This window comes from Gasterosteus aculeatus, chromosome 11 (assembly GCF_964276395.1).
Source record: "Gasterosteus aculeatus chromosome 11, fGasAcu3.hap1.1, whole genome shotgun sequence".
Lineage (NCBI taxonomy): Eukaryota > Metazoa > Chordata > Actinopteri > Perciformes > Gasterosteidae > Gasterosteus > Gasterosteus aculeatus.
This window is the reverse complement of record NC_135699.1, coordinates 1,316,442-1,343,526: the sequence shown is the minus strand read 5'-3', so window position 1 is coordinate 1,343,526 and position 27,085 is coordinate 1,316,442. Positions and strand designations below refer to the sequence as shown.

Sequence of the window (27,085 nt, the reverse complement as noted above, 5' to 3'; positions counted from 1 at the left end):
TAGACCACATATGAGAGCAGACTGACACGACTTTCTGGAATATGTGATGAGCGCGGAGGTACATCGTGTCCGCCCGTCTGTTTACTCGCTGAGGTTTCACCGGGCTGCTTTCCCTCATCACCGGAACCCTTTCTAACGTCGACGGAAGTTGGATCCCCAAATAAGGACGTGTGGGTGGGGCTACGTAAACAGTGAACACGTGAGCAGCCTAATGCTGCATTCATGCAATTCTCGGAAAGAGCAAGTAATTCTTTATATGCATTGGAGCACACGCGCTTTCTTGCCACAATGGGTGTATGAACAGGATAACGTGCGCCACGACGAATGCCCTGAATAAACGACTAAACCACGCATAACTGAAAATACATTTAATGATGCTTATGCTATCACAGTAACTATACTTTACCTTTGCGTTTGCCACTGATTTAATCAAGACGTTGAATTCAGCGCTGTGGCTTTTTCCGACAGTACCTGAAGGCAGCATAGCCGCGGCTAATACAGAAACGTCAGGTAGCGAAAGACCTTCGTCCCAAGGAGAGGACCGTATTTTGAAGGCGTAGCTCGTGTGTTTCTGTCCGTGTTCTGTACAACATGCTCAACCCGCAGAGGTCTTTGTCCGAGCTGCCCAAGATGTCAGCTGCCAGCCAAGTGGAGAGAGCCGTGTTGGTAAGCTGCACTGCGCTCTTAGGCTTCATGGCTAGCTGCCGTCCGTCGGTCAACATAGCGTGTGTTGATAATCAACGGCTGTACGTCAGTAACGTGGCGGCTGGCGTAATGTCAGTAACAGCACCTGGTGTAACGTTAGTAATGTAGCGGCTGGCGTAACGTTAGTAAATTAGCACCTGGTGTAACGTCAGTAACTTAGCACCTGGTGTAACGTCAGTAACTTAGCACCTGGTGTAACGTCAGTAACGGAGCGGCTGGCGTGACGTCAGCTTCTACCGAAGGTCCCTACCTTATGCGCGCGCGCTACAATGCAGGTGGGCAGGGCTCGCGCTGACAGTCATTCTGTAGTAGGATGTCAACATCTGCAAACACAACGAAGCATGCGGTGATCCTAAGAAATAGCCCGAAATAGCCGATCACCAACAGACGTCACATGACAAAGCCCGTATGTGCACCTTGTTTGTTGTTTGCTGTCAATCACGCGCCATAGTTTTCCATAGTGGTCGAAGGGGAACCTGAGTTGCATTAAGTGGGCTGAAGGTGTTTAATGACGTCAAAGTATGATTTCTTGTTATATTTGCCACGGTCTTAAGAAATGGAGGCCCTGAAGGCTACATTTAAATGAATATTTAAGACACAGATTAAACTATTTTATTGTGAAATACTGTTGCTGTTAGTACATGTGGATATCATAGGATCTGATGCATTTTTAGCCCACCTTCATAAACAAAAGCATTTGAACCATTGTTTGTTGCAGGGCTTTATTGTTCACGTCACTCTTAGCAACAAGCTCCTAATTGACTGCATAACATCATACATGTAAAATAGAATAATGCACAAATGAGCAACACATAACAAACAATGCAAACGACGTGCAAACTGCACAGCTTCACAAGCATCATAGAGGGGGATTGAAACCATCCATGAACTCAATCAACTGTACAGGTAGGAGATGTAATAATAGTAATACACCAGCTTGGGGGTTGTGTTGCTCACAAAGTGCACAGTAGTATTCTTTGTTAGTGCTCAGACTAAGGAAACAACGGCTAAGTAGAGGATACCAAAATATAAACTTGCATAAAAACAAACCAATGCAGAATTAAGTATCAAGTGTCCCACTGTACCCTTCTGTAGAGGATGAAAGTTTTTTTTGACCATTTCGTTCAGGAGGAGGAGTTCAACTGGCTGCTGAAAGAAGAAGTGCATTCTGTTTTAAAGCAGCTGCAGGACGTCCTCAAGGTAAAGGTCAAGCTTTCATGTAAACACCGTCGCTGAGAGAAGTGGTTAAGATCACATTTGCAGCATTAAAGGGCCATTCCAGCAATTCCAGCCTCACATGTCCTACTTGGACTGTGCATATACTTGTATGTGTGTGTAATATATATATATATATATATATATATATATATATATATTATTATTATTATTATTATTATTATTATTATTATATAGATTGTATATTCTAGTTATAACTCCTTGTAACTAGATTTTGGACCAGCTGTAGAATTGTACACCTGAAATGATGCATCTATTTTGCCAACTCAGAGGCAGTGACTTCACAACACTTTTCTTTGCCATCAACAGGAGGCTTCTAGACGTTTCTCCATGCCAACGCCAGGCTATGAGAGTCAGCAAAAGCAGGAAAACTTCATCCTCGGCAGCTCAACGTAAGCTTGTAACTCTTTATTGTGTACAGTCACTATGTACATAATGAGTGTAATACAATAGTGAGTGTATAAATAGTTCTGGTTTGTTCCGTACTAATGTCTTATTCCTGTGAAGGGAGTGGCTGTGTCATTTGGGAATATGCTGTGAATAGTGCACAGTTGTAACCTTCAGATCACTGCCCTGCCTCACATGCTGTAAAGGCTCTGCTTGCCTTTTGCTCCGGTGGCTATATTCAAATTAAAATGTGATGTGTTGTTCTGCAGCATGGATCAAGTGAAGGGAGTGCTGACTCTGCAGGGAGAGGCGCTGACTCAGGCCGTGAGTTTGATTGATTCCCGTTGAGTCGGTTCTTCCCTCATGTGAAAGTTGACGATTCCGTTGTAAAGTTTTGCTTTTCTTAACAGGACATAAACTTGAAGATTGCAAAGAGTAGCCAAGTGTTGCATTTTCAGTTCAGAGAGGACAAGCTGTGGAAACTGCAGCAGGTACAGTATGTTCATGTTAAAGTTTAGTTCCAGCTGTGAGGGAAGTCTGAAACACATTGTCCTCTGTGTGCAGCCGTATGTGACTGGCTGCGCATTGAAACACGGCGTTGGTTCCTGAAACGTTTGTCTCTGCTGCCACCAGTTTGTTGAAACTCACTTTGTGGTTTGTCTGAAGAATACTGTCTGGATTTAAGTTCTTATTTTGGCTTTCAATATAAAAAGTTAATTGTGTGAAAATTGTGCATGCACAAATCCTGACAGTTCCACCTCCTTGTTTCTGTTCATCAGATTCAGGATGCCAGGAACCACGTGAACCAGGCCCTCCAGCTGCTTGGGAGCCACGATGAGAACTACCACTTCAAGACAGGGGCGGAGGTTAATAAGGTCTGTCCCCGTGTTCCCATGGCAACCATACCCTGATCAGTACAGGGCTGTTACTTTGTTGGTGACCCTAGTCTCATGTTTCTGTTACTGCTGTAGCTCATGGACGCAGTGATGCTCCAGCTGACGAGAGCACGGAACCGCCTCACCACCCCGGCCTCCATGACGCTGCCTGAGCTGGCCACCAGCGGTCTGATGGTAGGACACACACGCACACGCACACGCACACACACACATACACACACAGGGCTTCAACATCTTGAGGACATGGGCTCTGACTAGATCAATGGTTCTCAAATGGCGGTGTACCCCTGAGAGTATGTGAAGGCATCCATTCAAATATAATTAAAAAAGTTATTTCATAAATATTCAATGAGTTTAAATTTTTTAACAGAATTTTTTATATTCAGTATGCTATTCAAATTTATTATTCTACACCCAGAGTCTTCCCCATACCACGGTGCTTTGACCCAACCCGGCACACGCCCCCTGTCATCACCTGTCAATCAGGCACACGCCCCCTGTCATCACCTGTCAATCAGACACACGCCCCCTGTCATCACCTGTCAATCAGGCACACGCCCCCTGTCATCACCTATCAATCAGGCACATGCCCCGTCATCACCTGTCAATCAGACACACGCCCCCTGTCATCACCTGTCAATCAGGCACATGCCCCGTCATCACCTGTCAATCAGACACACGCCCCCTATCATCACCTGTCAATCAGGCACAGGCCCCCGGTCATCACCTGTCAATCAGGCACAGGCCCCCGGTCATCACCTGTCAATCAGGCACAGGCCCCCGGTCATCACCTGTCAATCAGGCACAGGCCCCCGGTCATCACCTGTCAATCAGGCACACGCCCCCTGTCATCACCTGTCAATCAGGCACACGCCCCCTGTCATCACCTGTCAATCAGACACACGCCCCCTGTCATCACCTGTCAATCAGACACACGCCCCCTGTCATCACCTGTCAATCAGGGCTGCCTTGAAAGCTCAAACAAAGGAGCACTGCGTCCACAGGAGGCAACCCAAGTTATTTCATCAGGGCCGTCACATTTATATGCGTTATCTGAGTTTGTAAGCCTTTTATTTCATGTTCATATCGGCAGCTCAACCTTTGAGCCGCATGAGGGAGCCTGACTGAAATAATTCTCACAACTCATAAGATTGAATCTGAATCTTGTTTTTTTTGCAGATGAGAGAAATGTGTTTACTTTTATGAAGCTCTGTCAGTTGGCTCCTCTGGTGAGCTTTGTGTCTCCTTCACCTGCAGAAAATGTTCACTCCTCCCATGCCCGGGGATGTGATGGTGAACTTCTACATCAACTTAAGCAAACTGTGCCTGACCGTCTACCAGCTCCATGTGCTGCCTACCAACACCGTGAAGGTCAGACTTTGTGGCTCTGCTGCACTTTGTGAGGCCTCGCCCAGCGTCATGTGACCAATGTTTCCCTGTATTGTCTAGAACTTCAAGCCAGCTGGAAGCTCAGTGCTGCACAACCCAGGAGCAATGTTGTGAGTCCTTCCTTCTTTTGGCTTGATACATAAACATTGTAGTGGCTGTTTATCAAAAAGGGAGACTTTCTAAAGCCATCTTGCATTAAAGTGACACTGATGCACCATTTCAGTCGCTTAGTAACCCAAAGGAGGCCAATGTTTGAGTTGATTTGTTCTGGTGATCACAAACAAACATTTCCTGCTCCAACTGACACACTGCTCGTGCTGAGATCCCTTCACCTTGACACGAGCCCCGCCCAGCGCTCCTAGTGACCACAAATACATCCAGCTAATGTAATAGCTCCAACAAACGGACTTAAGGAAATAATCAATTGAAATATTGATAAATAAATAAAACCGAAAAAGATGATTACTGATACACCATGAATAGAGGTCCTAATTCCTAATTCTGTGATGTCACCGCTCTGGTAGGAACATGTGTATCTGCCTGTCATCCACAGCGAGCTCAACAACAACCGCTTCGAGGTGAGCCACGTCCACAAGGTGGAGTGTGTGGTGCCCTGGCTCAACGACACGCTGGTGTTCTTCACCATCTCGCTGCAGCTCTGTCAGCAGCTCAAGGATAAGGTGGGTGTCATCCTCCCCTTGGTGACTCTTAAAGTGGCACATCAATAGCCACAGTGTCAGATCACAAAATAAGTAATTTAAGGTCTCGCTTCCTTTTTTTATTAAACACACCAGACCGGTGTATCGTGTGTCACTTCTGTCTCTACGTGGCCACACGTTGCGATTCTCCTCTGCTCTGCATCACGCGTGGCTCTGATGTGCGCTCATACAGACACACACACACCTGCAGCAGGACCACGGGTGTCTGGACTAGAACTGTCTGCTGATCCAGTGGCCATGTGAAGGCTTACAGTATATGGCTAAATAAAGGCTTTGACCAGCTCGTTGGTAGGTATGTATCATGTGTATGTAAAAGGCTGGCTAAGCTCCTCTGTCCTCCCCTCCATGCAGATATCCGTGTTCTCCAGTTTCTGGAACTACAGACCTTTCTGATCCACTTCCTATCATCCTCCAGAGTGCAGGGGACGTCCTGGGAAGATCCTCATTACTTTTACACATGTATTTCTCCTGCTGTCACTCAGTCTCAAGTGTTGCATGGTAATCTGAAGGAGCCAATCAAACCCCCATTTTGTGTGTGTGTGTGTGTGTGTGTGTGTGTGTGTGTGTGTGTGTGTGTGTGTGTGTGTGTGTGTGTGTGTGTGTGTGTGTGTGTGTGTGTGTGTGTGTGTGTGTTCGCGACTTGAACTCCTCCATGAATTATTTTGTTTGAAGGCATCGTGTGATTATTAGTTGCATTGCTGACTGATTTGATCTGTGTTATTGTGTGGAGCCCTTAGTGGTGCGTTCAGGGCCGGAGGACAAAGCAGCAGTGACCACAGTTCCCTCACAGCAGGGTCAATGTTTCTTTTTGTAGTTCCTTAAAAATGATGGTACTCTCCTCTGATATGAAGTGATGTGAGAAGACTTGTAAACACCAGAGGAAGGTTTGTGTCGTCTGGACGACGGAGGCTTAGTATTCCACTCAGTTCAAGTACTGTGTCTTTAGAAAAGTGCGGCGTTTGAAAGAAGTGGGGCTTTATTTGGAGGGAGATGTTGAGTATGGGGCGTATGAGTGGTTTTGGACCTGCGTTAGGAACTAAAGCTCAGGATTGGACACACCCATTTAGCCGTCATTTATTATGTGAACTACATCCAGCAGTACTAGAGACGCTGTCCAGCACTGGATCTAGCGATGGTCCATTAAGTAGCCTCTCCTCTCCGGCAGGAGAATTCACAGTGAAACCCCGATTCCATCCTGATTGGTTAAGAGGTGTGTCCGTGCTTCTTAAAGGGCCGGTGTGGAGGTGGAGGGGGGCTGTCCCCCCGGCTCACTCCTCCCCTCCCTCATAAGCTTCTGGAAAGTTAGTTTCAGGTGATCATACACTGCTGTAGTCCTAGTCTGTATATTGCATCTCTCCAATCGATCCTCTGAAGTCCTTCATGCCGGCCCTTGAGGGGCCACTGGGTGTGTGCCAGCACTCTGAGCGTTGATTTTAACCTGGATGTTGATTCCAGGTGGGACACTAGTACCTCTTAGATGAGCTGAAGGGGCATTCGTGTGCACGTTGGAGCTGTGTTGTTTTTGTTTATTGGTATATTGGATGTCATTGACTTACAGTAAACATTCCCTGTTTGTTACTGCCTGGATGTGACTGAATGATAAGCTATTTGTTACCACGTCTACTTATTGCATGTTTGTCTGCTCAATCTCCCTATTTATTTGACACGTTTTGCACATATGTTGTTGAAACACTAATCCAATCCTGAACAAATGACTTCATTCCAGTAAGTGTTAATCTATTTTGAAGAGCTGCCTCTTATATTTTTCCTCCATATATATACATGTATGGATGTGCAAATGATTTATCTGATACCTGTGCAATAAAAATAAACAGTAAATTGTCTCTGACCTTTGCTGCAATTAAAGATGTGTCATTAAATGTTTATTATTGATTCATTACTAATTAAAACAAAGAACAAACAAAATGGGAGGAAGCGACATTCACATCTACAGAGTGTTTCCATCTCCTCTGTGGTATCCAGCAACACCGTGGTGGTTAAAAAGATCACATGTTCATGAACAACAATTCCTCGCGAGTGCATGTGGCTTAAATCTGTTAAGAGGTGACATCAAATCAAAGCTTGACCTCGGGAGAACCGCTAGACCAGCGGAGTCTACCTCCCTTTAGGTAAGGGGCCCACTTCAATCTCAAGTGGGCCAGACCAGTAAAACCTTAGGCAACGGTCCGGGTGACGGGGGGGTTCGCGAAAAGTTCCAGCTCCATCAGGGCTCCAGAGCCAGGTTCTCTATGCCCACCTTCCACCTGCGAGGCTGTTGAGGAAGCACAAAGGTCTGTCAGTACCCCCCTGCCTCTGTTCTACCGCCACAGCATCTCTGTCCATGTCGCAACACAGGCGGAAGGAGAAGGACCCCGATGAGCCGATGTCCACCTCCTACAGAGACTACTCCTTCATGTCCTACAGCAGCGTCTGAATACCTCTCCCCCAGCATCAAGCTCTAGTGAACATCTGTCATCGTCACATCTGTAGAATGGAAGCCAAAAGCAGTGTATGCCGTGGACTGCACTCGCACATCTGCAACTACACTCAAATAGAAGTGATGGCTCGCAAATGTAACAACATGGGCCTCAGCTTCCACGTCTGTGGGATTCAGCACCTCACTACACCTTGGGTCACTTCTCCTGTGTGTGTGTGTGTACACACCTTCTCGTCACAGCAGCCGCAGCAGCAGCAGCAGCAGCGGATGAGGACCAGGATGACCAGCAGCAGAACCATTCCTATGAACACACACACACACTTCATCATCTGGACCATCATCTCCAGTTCGCCCTGCAGTGAAAGCCACATTCATGAAACACACACTTTTCACATTCGGAATTGGAGTAAGTTCAGCATCCTGTGAAGTCCCTGACACATTGGACTGGACACTATCTTGAATAAGCTCAGACAGTCTGATCCATCACTTTTTGCCTATTTTCAAATTTGCGCTGGCCTTCATCTAAAATAAAGGGTGAATATGAGCACCGATGCGGTTTGTTAGCAGTCATAAACATGTCTTGCGTGGCTTTTTTTCCCCTTCACTCACCAATGAAGATGAAGAAGACAGCAAAAGAGATGATGTCCCAGTCTGACTGGAAGAGGTGCTGTCTGGAAAGCGCGTGGCTGAGCTGATCCTTCAGCTCCTGCTGCAGGTCATTGTGCTCCATCGCTCTGAGCACAGCGTGAATACAGAACAGTCTAGGCTCAGCGGGTAGGAACCCTTCGCTCACACCCACTGGCACATTAAAACCTGCACCATTCTGTGTGATTAAAAGAAGGTCTCAGCCTTATTTGCCTGATATGTGATGGTTAGAGCTTAGCATTAGCTGTGGAGCAGCTACACCTAGAGTGTTGATACTCGTAGCAGTACCATGAGCATCGTGTTGTATGTTACAGCACTATTGGAACACAGTGAGAATACACTGCAAACCCTCACTACACACATGTACGTCAATGCACTACAGGCTGTGTGCACTAGGAGGATTCACGACACATTAGACACGAGTTATGTTTCACCACTTCATTCTCCAGGAGACTAAACTAATTCTATTAGTTCAATCCATCAAACATTCCTGGTGATATGATTCTTTAGATGAACTTTAAACGGTTTAAAAGGTTCCTTACCTGCAGACGGAGTCTCTCCTTTCCCTCTTTCCGGGTCCAAAGGTCTACCTGCCTCACCTGCTGGTCACCTGTGCACAAACAGCCTCTCAGCGGGTTTCCTCCTCACACAATGACGCACAATTACTGGAACAACCAGAGAGGTTTCACAGCCCAACCTTCCTCTTCCTCCTCTTCGCTGGGCGGGACATAACAAGGAGACACCAATGAAAAGGTGTCTATGGTACAAATACAAATGTTAACATCTCATTTGCTTCCGTGACTTTCTCACTCCACATCACATGACTATCTAATGTAAATTACATGTAATGATTTGGGCACAAAAACATTGGGTGTAATTTTAGGGACTTTGTGTAAATCAATCCTCTCAAACATTCTATTCCAAGTGGAATCCATAATGTGGGGCAGGGGAGGATCTCAGAAGAAAGGCTGGAGGGTGTAGAGAGGAGGATTATATGTATTTGCATATATGATAATGATAAAATTCTGTTTAACATCATTGTTGGAAGCTTCTCTTCCTTCATATTTTCAGCTAAAGAAACCGTATTCAGGAGAAGGGCGCTATGACTTTTCAGCTTTCTCTTGTCTCTTATGCTTGAATTAATATAAATACATGTTCATAGTACTTTTTATATTGTTTCTCAATGGAGTTTTTTTAAATCCTTGTAAACTTCTTCAACTTTCAAATCCTTCTATCTTTGTCTCAACGATACACTTATTTTTTGTGTCTAAGGGAACTTGTTTGACGTGTGCGTTCTAATTAATCTGTTACTGTCTCTGCCCTTTGATCAGCTTGTTGACGATCACCATGGCAACCATACCAGGTCTTTGTGCCCCTCCCCCCCGAGCCGCTGATTGTTATTAGCTAATAAGTGTAGTGGACACATTATTTGGAGCTTTTCAGTCCTATCAGTCCGTCCCCTCCTAAACAGACATTCTGATGCCCAATCCCAATGACCCCCCTAAACCCTGAACCCTGAACCCTGAACCCTCAGGGCCTTAACTGACGTCACCTGGTAAGGGACGTGTGAGAGACTGAGGGCTTTAAATGGTGCAGGTAAGATGAGACAGCCTTTTGCTGCCATGTCGCGTCACCATGACAATGAGAAGAATATGACTAAGTTCAGGGTATGTTGTTAATACTTTTTACTCTTTAATTTGAACGTCTTCCGGGCTCCCTTTTCATAAGATGAGAGGTCATTTTAAATCGTGTTTTTTTTTTAATTTTATAAATAAATTAATAAATATCATCTGATTTCATGTGTTTTATTCTCCATATTTATTCCTCTGTATACATTTTATTATGACTGCTCCAACACACGAGTGTCGTTATCTTTGTTCACCTTTTTTCACATTCCTCAATTCTCATCCATGCACTCGTAACCTCCAGCATCCTCTACAGCATCCTCAACAAACTGCAATGTGTTCAGAAGTCTGCCGCCCGCCTGCTCACCACCACCCGCCACTATGAACACATCACCCCGGTCCTACGCAACCTCCACTGGCTCCCAGTAAGATACAGGATAGACTTCAAAATGTTACTCATCACATACAAAGCCCTAAACACGGCCTCTCCCTACCGTGAACACCATCAGGACCAAGTGCCAGACGTGGGGCGACAGGGCCTTCTCAGCTGCTGCACCTCCCCTCTGGAATGCCCCCCCATCCAAGTCCACCAGGCTCCCACCGTATCATCATTCAAACAAGCCCTCAAAACCCAGCTCTTCACACTCGCTTTCAAATGCTGACCGCTACATGACTCGTTTCGTTTCTACAGTTCTTTTTTAATCTTTTTTCTTATTTATTTCTATTTTTCGTTCTTGACTGTCATTGTAAAGCGTCTTTGAGTACCCAGAAAAGCGCTATAAAAAAAAGTATTATTATTATTAACGTCACATTGCAATCCCTTGTGGGTAATTTCCTTGGGCTGAGTCAGCATCTAAAGCTGATTTAGGAAAAAGGTTCATAAAGGGCTCAAAGCCTCAAACACTCAGTGGTTTGCCAGTGGGACGGCCGTAACCCTTACGCAGGTAGTGGGCGGGCGCCTCAAAGTCTGTGAGTCCGTGAAGATGAAGATTGGACCTGTGTCTCATTTTGTTGGCTACACCCTCACGAGGATCCTGCCTCCGCGCTACACCTGGCCTGAACCGTCCAATAAGCCGAACCGAGCGGCCTCTGGGATGGGACGGTCTGGCCTGCGGGGGACTTCCTGCTTAACTCCCACTGCTCCCGTTGCCTAGCAACCTGCTGCGCTTGACAGTAAAAGTCTTAAAACCCCAAAGTGCAGATAGAGAAGTTATTAGAGCATGGTATATCAGTTAAGCCATGTACTTGCAGCTAAAAGCAATATTGCAGTATTAAGGTAGAGGAGATTCAATAAAAAGAGTGAATAATAAAACACCAACAAACTCATTTATTAACTTGTATAAAGGATTTGAAAATACATTTTCTTATAAGATAAAAGCTAATATAACTAACTCGAGATATTACAGAATACGTCCAAGCTACAATAGCGGAATGTCACCACACATCGTTCCTCCTGCTCCATAAAACGCAACTAAATGTTAAGTTAGTTCATAATCACACCACTAAACAAAAGGTGCAAAGCAACCAGTTGAGTTTTTTTGTGTATTTATTCTCAACGTTTGTAACGTTACTGACTTAGAAAGTGATATTTCAGGTTCATAACGTGTCTACTTGAGTTCACATTGATCCATTTGTTAACTATTTATCCATTTGTTAACTATTTATAAAACCGTCACAGCCTCGGTAAGATATTAGTCAGCGTCTAAAGTGTGAAAGTTGAGCCATTAAAGTGACTTTTCACTAATAACTAACGAGCTGTAATTCAAAGCGCCTGCTTGTTTGCGTATTTGTTATAAATGTGTGTACATTGAATTTCAGAAGAAACAGCACATGGAGGGTCAGGAGCGTTCGGAGGAGCCGACGGGACGGCCGAGTCGCAGCCGGCATGACCTGTACGGTCAACGAAGGCATCCTCATGAGGATGCAGCCGACGGATTGAGACATAGCCGGGGATTGGGCCCCATTCTCTCCTCTCCCCCTCGCTCCACCACCAAATCTCACTATTTCAAAATAAAAGCCCCTTGGTGGGAATTCAAACATTAATACTTGAGATGAGGCCATTTAATAACATCTACGTGTATGCCAAGTATTGTTAATCTGTCACGTCACTCCCTCTCTTTCTCACCCAATTCCATCTTTTCAAAATAAAAGCCTTAACGATTATCTGTACCTTAACATGAAGCTCAATGAATGAAGCGGTTGTGTTGAAATACGTATTGGTCTTTCAAATATACTACAACTACTGCTAATATTACTACAACTACCATGGCCATTTTATTTCAAAATCAGTTCATCGTTTCTCATTTCTGTATTTTCAGCATTTCTTTTGAAATTCCTTTAATCTCTCAGCATTCCGATGCATCTTCTGCAGGAAATGCGTTTTCTTGTTCCGGTCACGTTACAAGTCGGGACGGTTTGATTGGCTCTGCGGCGCCTAACAACACGGGGACGTTCCTTGACCGACGGCTTCATCGACCAATCAGTCGTCGTCTCATTGTATTACTTTGCTTACGTGGAGGCAGGAAGAGAACTTCCCCCGTTCTTCCGGGTCAGACTTGTATTATTTGTGGTTGTTTGGGAGGCGCGATGGCTGAAGACCCCGCGCTGTCTCTCCGGGTGTCGGAGATCAAGGACCCGGAGGTTCTGTTCGAGCGTTACAACACCGCGGAGATCCGGCGGGTCGAACGCAAAGTCCGCGGCGAGATCGAGCAGAAGAAGGAGGAGCTGAGGCAGATGGTGGGGGAGCGGTACCGGGACCTGATCGATGCCGCCGACACCATCGGGGAGATGAGGCAGTGCTCGGAGAGCGTGGTCCAGTCCATCCAGGACATGCACCGGTACTGCCACCAGCTGAAACAGGGCCGAGCCGGCACGACCAGCTGCAGGCAGGAGGTGATCCTTGCATTTGGAGGACGTTTGTTGTCATGTCCCTATCGAGGATAGAATGGAGGGTTAAATATGTGACCCCACGCATCCAATGCTTCCAAGTAGTGCACGAATTCACATTCTGTGTGTAACCTGCTGCATGTGTGTGTGTGTCATCCTGGCGTAGGACCCGACACAGTGGCAGGAGAAGTTCTACACCATGGCCTCCCAGATCAAGCTCCTCTTGGAGATCCCAGAGCGCATCTGGAGCGCCATGGAGGCGTCCCAGTACCTCCAGGCCACCCAGCTCTACCTGCTTTGTTGCCACCTGCACAGTCTGCTGCAGCTGGGTGCCGCTACAGGGGGCAATTACAGCCCCGTCCTGGTCCGCTTCCCAATTTTGGTCCGGCAGGTAGCCACCACAGGACACTTCAGGTACTGGGTGTTTTAGTTACAGACTCAAGCAGTCAAGGACCACCCAGTCCCATTTCAGCAACTCGTCTGTCCTCCTGTAGGTCCACCATTCTCCTGGAGAGCAGGTCTCTGCTCCAGGGCCGCGCCGTGTCTGACCAGGCCATAGCTGAGGCCCTGGTGTCCACCATGCTGCTGGAGGACAGCTCACCACGCCAGGCCCTGGCTGACTTTCTGTTGGCGCGGAAGGCCTCAATCCATCAGCTGCTCAACCAACCACAGCACGGTATTCTTCTCTTTGTAACACCCGCCTCCTGTCCTTTAATATAATGTAATAATAATACGTGTACCATAACCCAGTGGTCCCCAACCTTTTTTACCTCACGGACTGTTTTCATGTCAGACAATATTTCGCGGACCGGTCGAGAAGGTCCGACGGGGGGGGCGGTTGTAGTAGTCGCGCTCTGTGTTCGCTGGTGGGCAAAACTGCTGTGCACGGTAAGAGGACAATTGTAAACGTGAAGAAAAACGCCTGGTGACGCGTGGGGAATCTGTCAGAGGGACGAGCGCACATAATTAGGAGAAAATACGGTAAATTTTCAAAATAAAACATTTTTCAGGAAAAAAAATATATATAAGCTTTCTGTGGTGAGGCCCGGTACCAAACGGACCGGTACCGGTCAGCGGCCCGGTGGTTGGGGACCACTGCCGTAACCCATTCAGTCATGAAGGCAGTCATGAAGTCATGACGCAATAAATACGGCTTCAAGGCTTTTCCTGTGACGCGGAGCAGAAAATGTTGTCTACAGTATGAATATTTTGTAAATGTGTAAGTAAAGCAAAAGGAACCCCGTTCATGTCAGAGGTGTCATTTGTGCAGGTGCAGGGATCAAGGCCCAGGTGTGCAGCCTGGTGGAGCTGCTTGTCACCACTTTGTTCCAGGCCTACGCTGTCTTCTACCTGCCCCCAGAAGGAGGCCCCAGGCCGGGGGAGGGGGCCCTGAGCTGTGGCATGCTCTTCTCTACCTTGGAGAATGTCACCTCCACCACATACGCAGGTAAACCGCTAGGAGCCAGGACACGTAGTTCTTGCCCTACTGAGAGCCAGTCTTTACATTACATGTCATTTAGCTGACGCTTTTATCCAAAGCGACTTACCATCAGCGCATTCAACCATAAGGATACAAACTCAGAAGAACAAGCAAGTGTGATTTCATCAAGTAAGCCAATTACAATTTGCTATAGATGAGTGGCGTTATAAGTACAATGTAAGTGCTACAGTTAGTGTGTTAGTGGAGGTAGAGTCTGAAGACGTGTGTCTTTAGTCTGAAGATGTGAAGGCAAGAGCCTGATGTCTTCAGAGACCTCCTTCCACCATTTAGGAGCAGGACAGCAAAGAGTGGTGATCTAGTCGATTGTTTTGCTCTCAGTGAGGAGGAACAAGCAGTTTATCACATGCAGAGCGGAGAGTGCGGGTCGGGATTTTGGGTTTGACCATGTCCTGGATGTAAGTTGGACCCGATCCGTTCACAGCATGGTACGTGAGTACGTCAGTACCTGAGCAGCCTTCTGAGTGAGAAGAGGACGTATTCTCATGATGTTTTTTCGAACAGTTTTTCTTTTCTGTTGTGTCTTAGCGTGCATCTACAGGATCGTGTTGTTGTAGTGATGTTGGGAGTCAGGGAGAGTTGGCTGTCGAGTTTCACGCCGAGGTTCCTAGCAGTTAAAGCGGGCAGGTCCCGTGTCGGATAATCTTTTCTCGGAAAGAGAAGTAGTTCAGTCTTGTCGGGGTTGATTTTCAGGTGGTGGGCGGACATCCACTGAGAGATGTCAGTCAGACAGTCAGAGATCCGTGCCGCCACCTGAGTGTCCGAGTGAGGGAAGGAGAGAATTAGTTGGGTGTCATCGGCATAGCTGTGGTAGGAGAAGCCATGCGAACGAATGACAGCGTCGAGAGAGTTGGTGTAGAGCAAGAAGAGGAGGGGACCCAGGACGGAACCCTGAGGAACTCCAGTAGTAAGAGGACAAGGTTCCGACACAGATCCTCTCCAGGTTACCCGGTAGGTGCGGCCGTCGAGGTAGGACGAGAGAAGGGAGAGAGCAGAGCCTGAGACACCAAGTTCCTGAAGGGAGGAAATGAGGATCTGGTGGTTGTTAAGGGTTCGGAAAGCCCTCGAGGGAGGCCTCACTCCTTTGTTCTCGTCCCGGTCGGAAACGAAGAATCAAAAGAGTCAGCTTGCTTAAATTCAAAAATCAAAAAAGTATTTAATAATTAAACAACGTTATAAGAAATGCAATTACAAAGTGAAATACAAAACAAACCGTAAAATATTTCGCGAAATAGAGAATTCTCTAGTCTAAAGTGACTTATCAAAGTGGCTGCAGGAAAAAAAACGGTCCTTTCCCCGCTTTGGTCATTTGAAAACTCCTGAGGTGTGTCTTCTTGGGTGCACTAGAATGTCATTGGCTTCTCCTTCAAACGTGTCTCCTCCTGGATTGTCCCCTTCACGTCCAGGTGTGAAGCTGTAACCTGAAACCTCTCTGTCTTCTCTGTCCCTCACATTCAAACACATTCAATGTAGATACATTTGGCTTTATGACTCAATGAGTGAATATAACAAAGCATGCATAGTTTGTCTTCATCTTACACCTTAATTACACCACATCATTAATGATCACAGTTCATCACACTACAACATGAGATCTAAAACAGTTCATGTGGTCCAACACTGAAGACATCTGCCTCACTCGGCTGTCTTGCATTCAGTTGCTCATCTACTACCTGACAGGAGAAAAACTCTCCCCAAAAACCCTCTTTGGGGATAAAATTGGGAGAAATCCATAAAGGACGGCACTTAGCATCCGTCCCCAGGTTTTACCATCACATTGTGACAGAATGTTAATGAGTACAGTGTTTATATGATTTACATGACTATACTTTGTGTTGATTCCTATTGCATTCACTTCATCTTACAAGCTAATGTAATAACTAATATCTAATAACACACAAACTACAATTCTATCACTAAACATTATTACACGTATTATAATTTCTACCACTAGGGGTGCACTCCTTGCTTAAATCCCTAACATGTTTGACTGTGTCAGCAGCAGAGAGGTCCAGAAGGACGAGGACAGAAGAGAGAGAGGAGCTCTAGCAGTGTGGAGTTGCTCTGAGACAGCGAGGAGATCAGTCTCTGTGGAACGGCCTTGAAGCCTGACTGGTGGGGGTCAAGGAGGTTGTTATGGTGGAGATATGAGGAGAGTTGGTTAAAGATTGCACGTTCAAGAGTTTTGGACAAAAAGGGAAGAAGAGAGACCGGTCTGTAGTTGTTTTCTTCAGAAGGGTTGAGGGTAGGTTTCTTGAGGAGGGGGTTAACTCTTGCCTCCTTCAGAGAATTGGGAAAACCGCCAGATAACAGAGCGTTGTTGATGAGACAGGAAGAAGGTCAAGAGCAGAAGATTGTAGAACATTTGATGGGGTCAAGAGGGCAGGTGGTCGGACGGGCAGAGGTTACTAGGGTAAGAATTTGGTTAGGAGACGGGGGTGTGGGACACAAGAAGTAGGAGGTGGGTTTGAGAAAGAGTAGCGTATGTCAAACTATTTTTGTGTAGCTCACGTTTTATCTTTGCTGATCTCCCTTTATTAACAGGCTTTACTCAGACACATGATGTGGTATGTGGTTACTTTCAGAATAAGTTTGAGTGAGGATGTCTGTCTTACAGACAGGAGCTGTAACCAGATGGTGTATTGTTATGATATAATTCATTTTTAATCCATATATCTGAATCCAAACCACGATTGATTATGCTACGATCAGCTACGAGGGGCAAACTAAAGTAAGGCAGTCGAAACGCAGACTCCGGATACAGTATGATGGTACGATGAAGCACATGTCTGTGATAAGAACTGGCACCATCATCTCATGTCCCTCCTCAGCTAAAGACAGGACGGTGTTGCAGGAAGAGACAAGCACAGGCTGCTGGTTCAAATACCTGCCGCACTCCATCACCGAGTTCCAGCCCGCCCTTCGCACACTGGCTAAGCCGATCCAGAGAGAGCAGCTCCGGGACACCCTTCAGCAGTGGATCGATACGTAAGCTGTAACCCACAAGTGTCGAACTTGCAAACCAATCAGGACACTGCTTCTCTGTTTCACGTTTGATTGGTTTCCCCGTTGTCTGGTGCTTTCAAATTGTCTGTTCGATGCACATTTAATCATCATGATACACAGACTGCTTGCAAGATCAGCAAGAATCATACTAATGAATGGTAACAATTAGGGGTGTAACGATGCAACCATTTTCAATGTAAACATTACACAATAATTACACAATGTTTGGATCAATTCACAGAACCCCAGATGTTCAACCACATGGTAGGGTCGCATGTCTTTACAGATAAACTTGGCAATTGTTGCTGTGATGTTGAGTTTGGTGCTGGCGAGGCCTGAGGTGTCTGCAGAGCTGCAGTTACCTGCTGCTGCTGCTGCTGCTGCTGCAGCGGTGACGCTGCTGGAGGTCCTGACTGTCGGCGTTGTTTAATCCCACGGCGCCTTAGTAGATGGCCGGAAAGATTCGTCGTGTTTCCGTGGTTTTTTTATTTGTCTTCTACATATTCTACAAACAGCGGCCAACTTATTTAGACTTCCGTGTTTGCAAAAGCCTAAATGTTTCCACGCGCTGGATCGATAAGTTAGTTTGTAAACGTCTCGCTCGCAGTCGTCTCCTCCACGCTGTGTTTTGTTGTTGTTCAGAGTTTTGCGCGGCTGCCGCTGCGTACTGATGACGTCACAGACAGGCAGACTGAATCCAGTAACGTTTAACGTGTCTAAAGGGCTAAAAAACAAACAAACAAACACACATCCACACCGTTTTTGTACTTAAATCCAATGTGCAGTTTTGAAGTATCGATACAAAGTATCAATCGATTATGTACCATTTCAATCGATTTGTAATCGATATATGTCGTCCGGAATGCCGATTTGCGGAGCACAGATCGATTCAGTTGGCAGGAATATAAATTGATTCAGTGGATGAATCGTTACACCCCTAGTAACAATCTTACTATTCTTTGCTCTTCTACTATAAAAGAAAATGTATGAACTCCAAGTGAACAGAATTGTTCACTTGGAGTAGTGTGTTACGTTTGAGGGATATAAATGCATATATTGATGCCAAATGATCGAACTATTAAAAAGAAAAAAAATCTTAACTAATAAGCAAACCTCTAAAATCATTAAACAACACTATTACATAATCAGGAATCAGGAAACATTTATTAGCCAAAATATGTCAAACATACAAGGAATTTGTCTTGGCGATTAGTGCGCGACAGTAGACAGACAAAACAGTGCACAAGTAATAAAATAAAGTGGAATGAATGCTAATGCAATGGGTTAGTAGAATAAGGCTAAGGCTATGGGTTAGTATAAAACGAGGGAATAAAGTTAAAACATTTTAAATATTAAAAAGTTAAAAAGAAAAATATTAAGCATAAAGTGCACTAACGAACAAGTAACAGACAAGAGACAAAGTGACGAGTGACGACAAAGTGATGAATTGCAGTTAAAGTGGCATGTGCAGTGTGGAGGGAGTGACCGGTGGAATGTTATAAAATAACTAAATATATTATTAATTAAATCGCTCCTACAATCTGGTAACACAAATACTTTGCTGAGCACTTGGAGATTTCAAATTGAATACATGCTGGAGTTTGAGGCAGTGAAAGCTTATGGACATTACAATCACCAAGGAAAAATACTTTGATATTAGATCATATGTTTAATTTAGATCAATTGACTTAAACCTTCTCTCACATTCCCGTGGAGGTGGGGTGCATTGAACCAGAGTGGTCTATGTCCAAAACCTCCATTGCTGAAGCTGCGGTGGTGAGTTGTGGCCTCGAGGTCGTAGGTGCATCAAGGGACGCTACGCTAACCCTCGGTCACTGTCCAAGCTACCGTCGGGACTCGGTAGTCAGTTGCAGTGTACCGACGGGCCCAAGCGGGCAGACCGGGGGGGTGGTACCTGTCTTCAAAATGGGGACCAGAGAGAATTACAGAGAGATCACCCTCCTTTGCCCCCCCGATAAAGTGCTGGAAAGGAGGGTTCGGCCGGCAGTCGAACCGCGGATTGACAAGGAACAAAACTGGGTTTTTGTCCCGGTCGTGGAACATTGAACCAGGTCTTTACTCTTTAAAGGATCTTGGAGGGGACCTGGGAGTATGCTCATCCAGTCTGTGTTTTGTGGTCCTGGAGAAGGCGTATGACTGGGGGGGTACGGGGTGAGGGGGTTCCTTCTCGGGAGAAGCAGTAAAAGAGATGGGACTTAAGCCCTTAATCAATCTATCATTGATTATCATTAGATATCTTTTCAATGACTTTTGAATCTTTCTTTGACTTTCAGCTGTAAGGAGGACATCTGCCGTGGCGTCAGCGGCCTTCTGGTCTATGTAAAGAGCCTGAAGGGGTTGGCGGCCATCAGAGACTCTGTATGGGACCTCCTGTCCACCGAGTCCATCAGTCAGCACTGGAGCGCTGTGTGTCAGCGGCTGCTGGAGCGCCCCCTGGCTGTGTGGGACGACTTCCTGCAGCAACTCTTCCTTCAGCGCCTGCAGGTGTGTGCTCAGCATCTAAAGGCGTCTCTCCATTGGCGTTTTTATTGTTTTGTGATTCCTTGAAATGTCCCGTCATGTTGCACCTTGCAGTAGTGACCGACGTGCATGCTGATGCGATCCAATTTGACACTATCATCCCGTTTCCAAGGCTATCACCAAAGAAGAAACTGAAGCCATCTCAACAAGCTCCATCCAGCTCCTCACCTCAACTGTGAGGGATCTTGAGGGCCAGACCATCCATACTTCAGCTACCAACCCTGGCTCAGCCCGCGGCGCCCAGTACGAGGTAGATGTGGCGTCCTTCCTGTGGTCGGAATCCCCGGGGGACCTGCTGAGCGATGCAGGGTGGGTCAGCGTGAATCAGCGGGGGCAGAAGCATCAGAGGAGTAGCCTGGCCATGAAGACCCAGGCCGTCACGCCCTTCGTCCAGAACTTCTGCTCCTCTCTGGATGCTAAGCTAAAGGCCAGGCTGGACGACCTGCGGTACTACCTCCCCTTCCAAGACCCAGGTGATTCAAACCTAGCCCCTGTGTACTAGTCTGTTTAGGCCAGTGTATTGTTCAGACCGACTTAGCACAGCGACTGGGTTAGTAGTCCCAAGTATTTCAACACCTGCCGATTTGTCATTTACAAGAGGCTGAGCTACCATTTCCTGGAAGAGACAAATCGGATTTTACAGTGAGGTGAACCGATCATTCCCTCTGAAAACAATGCAATCCCAGCTAGAGTTCTCTATTGCTGATCAGACCACACGTGGCATGACTAAATGGATGCATCCCCTGTCATGATGTGGGTGGAGCTGAAGGCTTGATGAAGACTTTTTGAGAGTCTACTGTAGCTGGTGAGCGTACTGGTAGCAACGCCGGCAGCATGCTGGTGGTGACCATCATGCTACACTGTCAAACCACATTAGCTGCGTGTTAGCCCTGCAGGGCGGGCGCATCTCAAATGGGATGGTGCGGCATAGTCACGTGACCTCGATTGATTGGCACAGGATTTTCTACAGACATTCACAAGTTGATGATAATTGATAATCCTGACTTTTACTACCGTGTCACCAGTGTGTTTTTGACGCATATGTCTCCAACGGTTGGATGTGTTGGATGTACTTCCTAACGTGCTAACAGTCCCCTGTCATGCTGCATTCTGTAGGATCCAGCTCCGTCTCAGCCCCCCCTTCTGGACCCAGCGAGAGCGCGTCAGCGTCCTCTTTTAACCGCTTCACCGATTCTCCAGCAGTGGAGGACGCTTTACGGGAGGGCTGCCTGGCCTGTGTCCGCCTCATCCTGTCTTCCATTCGCTCCGAACTGCTCTCCGCCCCCCCTGACCTCAGCCCCGCCCGCCTCAGTTCAGTCCTTTTCATGGCCAGGCTCTGCCAGTCCATGGGGGAACTGTGCCCCAACCTGAAGCACTGCATCCTGGGGAAACAGAGCGGTTCTGAGGCCACAGCGAAGGGGACCCCCAGACAGGGCAAGAAGCTGGGCAAAGCCAGGGCCGCCACGGAGGCCAGCCCCTCCCAAACCAAGTGGGCAGCTCTGAAGGAGGATTTCCTCGTTTGCAGCATGGAGGCGTACCGCATCTGGAGCTCCGCCCTGTCCAAAGTCAGATACCCTCAGACGTTCATTTGTTGAATGTTTAACAAATTGTGTTTGTGTTGGACTGTTGGCAGAGACAAAGACGGAAAAGTGTCGCTCCAATGTCAGTCAGAGGGGAGAATCCATGCCTCTGTTTGCAAGCTTTCTGCAGCCAAGGATCAACTTTGAACTGAGTTCCCTGGCCCCCTGTATAAGATTACTCTTGGGTTACATGTTCTGTAGTAGCTCAATTAGCTGCTTTGGACTTAAATGCAGTTGAAAGTCCAAAAGCTTCCACAGACGGTAGAATTGTTTGATAAAAAAGTTGAGCCCCTAATGTCCACAGCGGTTCCAAATATTGGAACTGGGTCCAGATATCCACCTTTTCTGTACTTTCTCTTTGGACTTCTAATTCGGTCTGTCGAGAAAAGGCTTTCTGCTTCATAAAAATGTCTTCACACCTAAATAAGGCCATAACTTCAACAAAGCAATCCTAGATCAAAGTCCACTTACACCCTTCAGGATCTCAACATTTTCTCAGTCTTCAGTTTGTCTTGTCCACGTGACATCATGTGATTGTACGAATGGGATTTCACTAATGGAGGGAAAAGCTTCAGCTGCACTACTTAACATAACTCTATGGTATCAAATGTGTAATGTGAAAGGGTTTGCCACTAGTGTCCGTGATCTAAACGGCAGTTCCCTTGCTTCAACAAAGGCACACACACATCTGTTGCCTCTGTGACCCCACTGCTTACCTGCTGGCAGGGTCAGAGAACGGCTGGTGAACATTGAGGAGCATTTAGCAGCTTTAGAGTTTGATATTTAAAGGCGTTGGAGACCAGAGAAGAATGACTATTATCGTGTGTTGCGACAGGTGCTGCTGGATAAGTTTGCCACAGCGCTGCATGCCGAGTCTGCCGGGGCCATCCTCACAACCGCAACGAACTGGGAGGATCTGGAGATCCAGGAGGAAGCAGAGTCGGGGAGCAATGTCACATCCAAGATCCGTCTTCCAGTCCAGGTCAGCTAGCAGAACCTCGGGAAGCACAATGATGTGTCCGTTCAGTGATGTGATGGCGAGCTTGTCTCCTCTGCAGCCGTCCTGGTTCGTGCAGTCTCTGCTATTCCAGCTGTGTGTGCAGGTGAACAGGGTGGGGGGGCATGCTCTGCCCCGGCCCACCCTGCAGGAGCTGCTGCACACCTGTTTGAATCAGGTCCTGCACCACTACCAAACCCTCACGCAGCAGGCCCCCAGCAGGGTAACTCAGGCGCACACACACACACACACACAATGAAGATGAGGGACGTTTGTGTTGTACCTTCTGATGACTTCGGATTCTATAACCTGTGGGTAAAAAAAGGGTTAGAAAGTTCATTGGCGAGCAGGTCAGAGGCTTTTGATCGTATCGCGCTGTCCTTACTTTGCAAAGCAGCCCAACATTATTACCAATGTAATAGTTGGTAGTTTCATTGATATTACTGTGGCGGGGTGAGTTTAGAGGCTTGCTCTTCATTCATCAGGAACCACATCAGCTCCCTGTTTGTTTCTGTTGCTCCATCCAGGAGGGCGTATTCCCCATGACTCAGAACAGAGCCTTACAGCTGCTGTTTGACCTCCGTTACCTTCACACTATTCTGGGTAGCAGAGTGGAGGAAGGAAAGGGCTCCCGATCCCACCAAGACCCCAGGTAACGTCCGCTGTCCCAGCTCCGCCAGGGTTGATCACCAGCTCAAGGCCACCGTGCCCCCCATGCTGGCTGAGTTAGGTCTTCACCGATCCACGAGGACCTGCAGAGTTTAATTTCTACAGAAGGATCTGAGGGATCCACAACTCGATGTAGAAGCACAGACCCAAACCTTTTTCGTTGACTGGTGTGACTCGGCAGGAGCAGGTGGAGCAGGATTTCCTCCAATCAGAAGATAGGCTGTTTCATCCCGATTAGCCAGCGTACCTTGCTTAATTATTATTTTTTTCTGATGTCCTGCTGATAATTTAAAACGTATCTGAAAGCAAACATTGTGTTGTGTGTTTTCCAGATTCCACGAGGTGTGTGATTGGCTGGAGGGCTACATCGACCCCTTTGACCTGGATGTGTTCACACCGCCGCTCAACACCAACCTCAACCGCCTGTCCCAGAGGACCTCGGTACATTGAGCCCTAAAAAACATAGAAGTGCAGCGTAGTTTCATCTTAATGATGTTATAGAAGCAGCTTTAGATTAGAGATGAGTGACCAACGAACTCAGGGTGCCTCCGTTGTCCGCATTGGGTAGATGTACAGACTGCTGTGCTCGCTGGCTGCTCACAGGTTCATGTGCTGTTGTCTCAGGTGCTGCTGGGGCTGCTGACGGGCTCAGAGAAGCAGTTTGCCCCGCGGAGCAGCAGTGGCAACTCTCAGGAGCCCTACAACATCCTGCCACTAGCCAGCAGCCAGACCAGGTGAGTAAATCCAAGGAAACCCATGAGACGCCGACGGATCATGTGACCAGAGGACAGCGAGCACTCTTTACTCCAGTTGATCCCTGAAAACGCCCATCGCAGGAAAATGTGTAGAGGCGTACAAATGATTGAACACACACTAGGTGAATAAATGGGAGTCATTATTCCCAATGTATCCACAGTGATGTATGCCTGTTTTAAAAGTGAGAGCCAGGAATTTAATTATAATTGCAAAATTATATATATTGCGCACTTTTATTTATGCAAACAATTTAAACAAATATGTTTTTTAGCCGCAGAACTCCATTAGCAGTTAAAACATTTCTTTTAAATGACATTTTCCTCTTAGCCTACATACTTGCCAAATATTGAGATTATTTTACAGCTAAATCTCAAATATAAAACCAAAGATATTTTCCACTGCGAGGGCATTCGTTTGTTATGGCAAAGCAACTTGCATTATAACAGTAAACTTCTGAGCAGTTAGTTAATGCTTTAAGTATAAAGTCAAACTTTAAGGTACTCAGAAAAACAGATGTTCAATAGAGTTTGGAGGAGTTTGTTTAGCATAAGAAGTCTGAATAACTTCTCCATAAATAAGGACAAACTCAACATAACCATTTCTTTTATGACATGTTATATGTGAACTCAAAATCGGAAATTGGCTGCATTTTATTTCCAATCCAGAATGTCTGATCGAGAATTCAGTACCGAGGAAGTATTTTAATAATGGTTGTTCGATGTTGTGCAGGTTCGGGTTGTTGCCTCTCAGCACGTCCAGTGTGCGTAAATCCAAGTCAGCCCCCCGGAGCTGTGACGCTGCTCTCCAGCTGGTGAGTGACAGACCTGGAATCAGATATCTGAGTCTCAGTGTTTCACATGTCGACTACCACAGGATGGTCCTTGTTTTGTTCAACTCTGGGAAAAATGTTTCTCTTTCACCTTCTGCCCTCCCAGCGTTTTTGAGATGCACAGGTAAGTGTGTGCGTGTGTTCTTAGTGGTGACTTGGTTTAGTGCCACAGGGCTTCATAACTGATATATATTGTGATATTTCTCACTAATCTGCCACCCTGCTTGTGCTCGTCATGTAGTTTGGGATCAGACTAAAGTCTGGAGAACTCCTTGGGGTAGCAGAGGACGTGGGCTGTTCTTACCTGTTTTTAAATGGACCAATCACATCTTTAATGAACGCATTATTGGTCGAGTTTGTCTTGGCAGCAGAAAAAGAAAAAAGCAGATGTCCCTATGCAGCTAAAGTTGTGATTGGTCGAAAACTTTCTCTTTTAAAACTTATCCATCAAAAATGCCTCGACAAATCACACTGGCATCTGAGGAAATAGTTTTTAATACTCATTAGCTGTCTCAACAGTAACATGATAACAATGTCAGTTGGCTTTGAGCTAATAGAGTGTTTGGGGTAAGCTAGGCTAACAATGTTCTGTCTCCGTACAGGCTACACACAGGGGAAAATCTATTTCAATCAACCGTTTTCTTTAAATGGTCTGACTGTTCGTTGGGGCTCATGAACATCACGTCGGCGGTTCAGTGAATCATTGGGTCCAGAGGTCCATGATAACTGTTTGAAACCATTTCAAGAATCTTCTGGAAACCGAGAAAGTAGTCCGCACGAGTCCTCAGTTTGTGTATTTACTAGACATGATCCTCGGAGGGCTCTCGCACTGGACATTCAGCATGCTACGGTAGTAGCCCTTATGTAAGCCTAGATTATTTAACTTTATTTGACTGTTTGGAATCCAATGCTGAAATACTGGAGTGTTAGCATGGAGCAGCACCGGTGTTAGCAAGGAGCAGCACAGGTGTTAGCAAGGAGCAGCACAGGTGTTAGCAAGGAGCAGCACAGGTGTTAGCAAGGAGCAGCACAGGTGTTAGCAAGGAGCAGCACAGGTGTTAGCAAGGAGCAGCACAGGTGTTAGCATGGAGCAGCACAGGTGTTAGCAAGGAGCAGCACAGGTGTTAGCAAGGAGCAGCACAGGTGTTAGCAAGGAGCAGCACAGGTGTTAGCATGGAGCAGCACATTTGTTAGCAAGGAGCAGCACAGGTGTTAGCAAGGAGCAGCACAGGTGTTAGCATGGAGCAGCACATTTGTTAGCAAGGAGCAGCACAGGTGTTAGCATGGAGTAGCACAGGTGTTAGCATGGAGCAGCACATTTGTTAGCATGGAGTAGCATAGTGGGATCTAGCTAGCCCTGATCCAGGACTGTAATGCTACAAAACAGTGCTGGATTGTTCCTTTACAGTTTTACTAAACTACAAACATTTCAATCATTTTCATTATTCATCACTGAGGAGTTTGATGGGTGTTTGTAACCAAAATGTCCACATCAGAAGATGTCTAGATCAAGACTTAGTCCTGACCAACACTGGAGTTGTATGTTGTACAACCTGACGTGTCTCCTTCCTCCGGCAGGCGACTCCGTCCTCCCTGGCAGACGGTGAGGACAGCTTCCGTCCCGGCAGCCTGTTCAGACAGCTGGCCGATCAGGACGGGGACACGGCCACTCAGTCTTTATTCAAACTCAGCTGGCTGTCTGGCATGGCCAAGTAACCCTTTATGGTCCAACTAGCAGAAACCTTGTAAATAATAAAGTGTATGTAAAAGATGTTTAGTTTTTTTTCCCCCACTACTACTATGAAATAAAGTGATTGAATTGATGGTAGAGCGGGTGTGCTGGGAAGCGCAAGGTTGTTGGTTCGAGTCCTGGCTGCCCCATGTCTCAAGTCGAAGTGTCCCTGAGCAACCCCTAATTGCTCCCCAGGCAAAATGTAAAAAGCCAGGGGTTTAAAATGTAATGTAAGTCGCTTTGGATAAAAGCGTCAGCTAAATGACCTGTAATGTAACATGATTATTACTGGGTATTTGCAATGCTTGCACTCCTGGGTTCATACTTAAACATGCACCAGCCAGGCGAGCAGCCCTCATTCTAGTCGGCGTACTGAGGGAATCAATCAGGGCTGTATGAGACCAAAATATCTGCAATTTAGATCGACCCTGCTGCTCTTCCTCTATACAGCCTCATAAAGCTTTAAACTTTTCACGGAGCACCATGAAATCCATCTTTAAAAAATGGAAAGAATACGGCCCAACCACAAACCTACCAAGAGAAGACCGTCCA

The 27,085-nt window shown here is 46.5% G+C and overlaps 3 protein-coding genes across 6 annotated transcripts; 2 read left to right on the top strand and 1 right to left on the bottom strand.

Annotated features, from left to right (window-relative positions):
• Window positions 1–216: 216 nt before the first annotated feature.
• On the top strand, window positions 217–7,212 carry rogdi (rogdi atypical leucine zipper). 2 transcript variants are annotated; one of them, XM_040190716.2, is made up of 11 exons: window positions 217–666; window positions 1,834–1,905; window positions 2,251–2,333; window positions 2,598–2,652; window positions 2,739–2,819; window positions 3,108–3,203; window positions 3,300–3,398; window positions 4,482–4,595; window positions 4,674–4,723; window positions 5,167–5,293; window positions 5,684–7,212. In XM_040190716.2, exons 1-11 carry the CDS (start codon window positions 592–594, stop codon window positions 5,723–5,725), a joined length of 894 nt encoding a protein of 297 aa, XP_040046650.1. In that variant the 5' UTR covers window positions 217–591; the 3' UTR covers window positions 5,726–7,212. The 2 variants fall into 2 exon arrangements, 1 of the variants encoding a protein (XP_040046650.1); XR_013451391.1 differs by having other exon boundaries at window positions 458–666; window positions 5,138–5,293.
• On the bottom strand, window positions 7,194–9,199 carry smim22 (small integral membrane protein 22). Of its 2 annotated transcripts, none has more exons than XM_040190717.2 (4): window positions 8,957–9,199; window positions 8,379–8,503; window positions 7,997–8,070; window positions 7,194–7,604 (listed from the first exon to the last, which is right to left on the bottom strand). In XM_040190717.2, exons 2-4 carry the CDS (start codon window positions 8,497–8,499, stop codon window positions 7,557–7,559), a joined length of 243 nt encoding a protein of 80 aa, XP_040046651.1. In that variant the 5' UTR covers window positions 8,500–8,503; window positions 8,957–9,199; the 3' UTR covers window positions 7,194–7,556. The 2 variants fall into 2 exon arrangements, with proteins under 2 accessions (XP_040046651.1, XP_040046652.1); XM_040190718.2 differs by having other exon boundaries at window positions 8,379–8,592; window positions 8,957–9,072.
• Window positions 9,200–12,431: 3,232 nt separating this feature from the next.
• cog1 (component of oligomeric golgi complex 1) lies at window positions 12,432–26,570 on the top strand. Of its 2 annotated transcripts, XM_040190722.2 has the most exons (16): window positions 12,432–12,931; window positions 13,092–13,339; window positions 13,420–13,601; window positions 14,196–14,372; window positions 17,255–17,411; window positions 19,724–19,934; window positions 20,083–20,443; window positions 21,087–21,535; window positions 22,386–22,532; window positions 22,609–22,770; window positions 23,075–23,199; window positions 23,549–23,657; window positions 23,841–23,950; window positions 24,702–24,783; window positions 24,908–24,925; window positions 26,380–26,570. In XM_040190722.2, exons 1-15 carry the CDS (start codon window positions 12,626–12,628, stop codon window positions 24,914–24,916), a joined length of 2,835 nt encoding a protein of 944 aa, XP_040046656.2. In that variant the 5' UTR covers window positions 12,432–12,625; the 3' UTR covers window positions 24,917–24,925; window positions 26,380–26,570. The 2 variants fall into 2 exon arrangements, with proteins under 2 accessions (XP_040046656.2, XP_040046654.2); XM_040190720.2 differs by lacking the exon at window positions 24,908–24,925 and having other exon boundaries at window positions 12,518–12,931.
• The last annotated feature ends 515 nt before the right edge of the window (window positions 26,571–27,085 follow it).

Coding starts and splice junctions, on each gene's coding strand:
- cog1 (XM_040190720.2), top strand. CDS start 12,626: ATGGCTGAAGACCCCGCGCTGTCTCTCCGGGTGTCGGAGATCAAGGAC. Junction 19,935..20,082: donor TCTTCCTTCAGCGCCTGCAG/GTGTGTGCTCAG, acceptor CCCGTTTCCAAG/GCTATCACCAAAGAAGAAAC. Junction 22,771..23,074: donor CGCAGCAGGCCCCCAGCAGG/GTAACTCAGGCG, acceptor TGCTCCATCCAG/GAGGGCGTATTCCCCATGAC.
- rogdi (XM_040190716.2), top strand. CDS start 592: ATGCTCAACCCGCAGAGGTCTTTGTCCGAGCTGCCCAAGATGTCAGCT. Junction 1,906..2,250: donor AGCTGCAGGACGTCCTCAAG/GTAAAGGTCAAG, acceptor TGCCATCAACAG/GAGGCTTCTAGACGTTTCTC. Junction 5,294..5,683: donor GTCAGCAGCTCAAGGATAAG/GTGGGTGTCATC, acceptor CCCTCCATGCAG/ATATCCGTGTTCTCCAGTTT.
- smim22 (XM_040190717.2), bottom strand. CDS start 8,499: ATGGAGCACAATGACCTGCAGCAGGAGCTGAAGGATCAGCTCAGCCAC. Junction 8,071..8,378: donor TGTCTTCTTCATCTTCATTG/GTGAGTGAAGGG, acceptor GTGTGTTCATAG/GAATGGTTCTGCTGCTGGTC. Junction 7,605..7,996: donor GCGGCTGCTGTGACGAGAAG/GTGTGTACACAC, acceptor CTTCCTCAACAG/CCTCGCAGGTGGAAGGTGGG.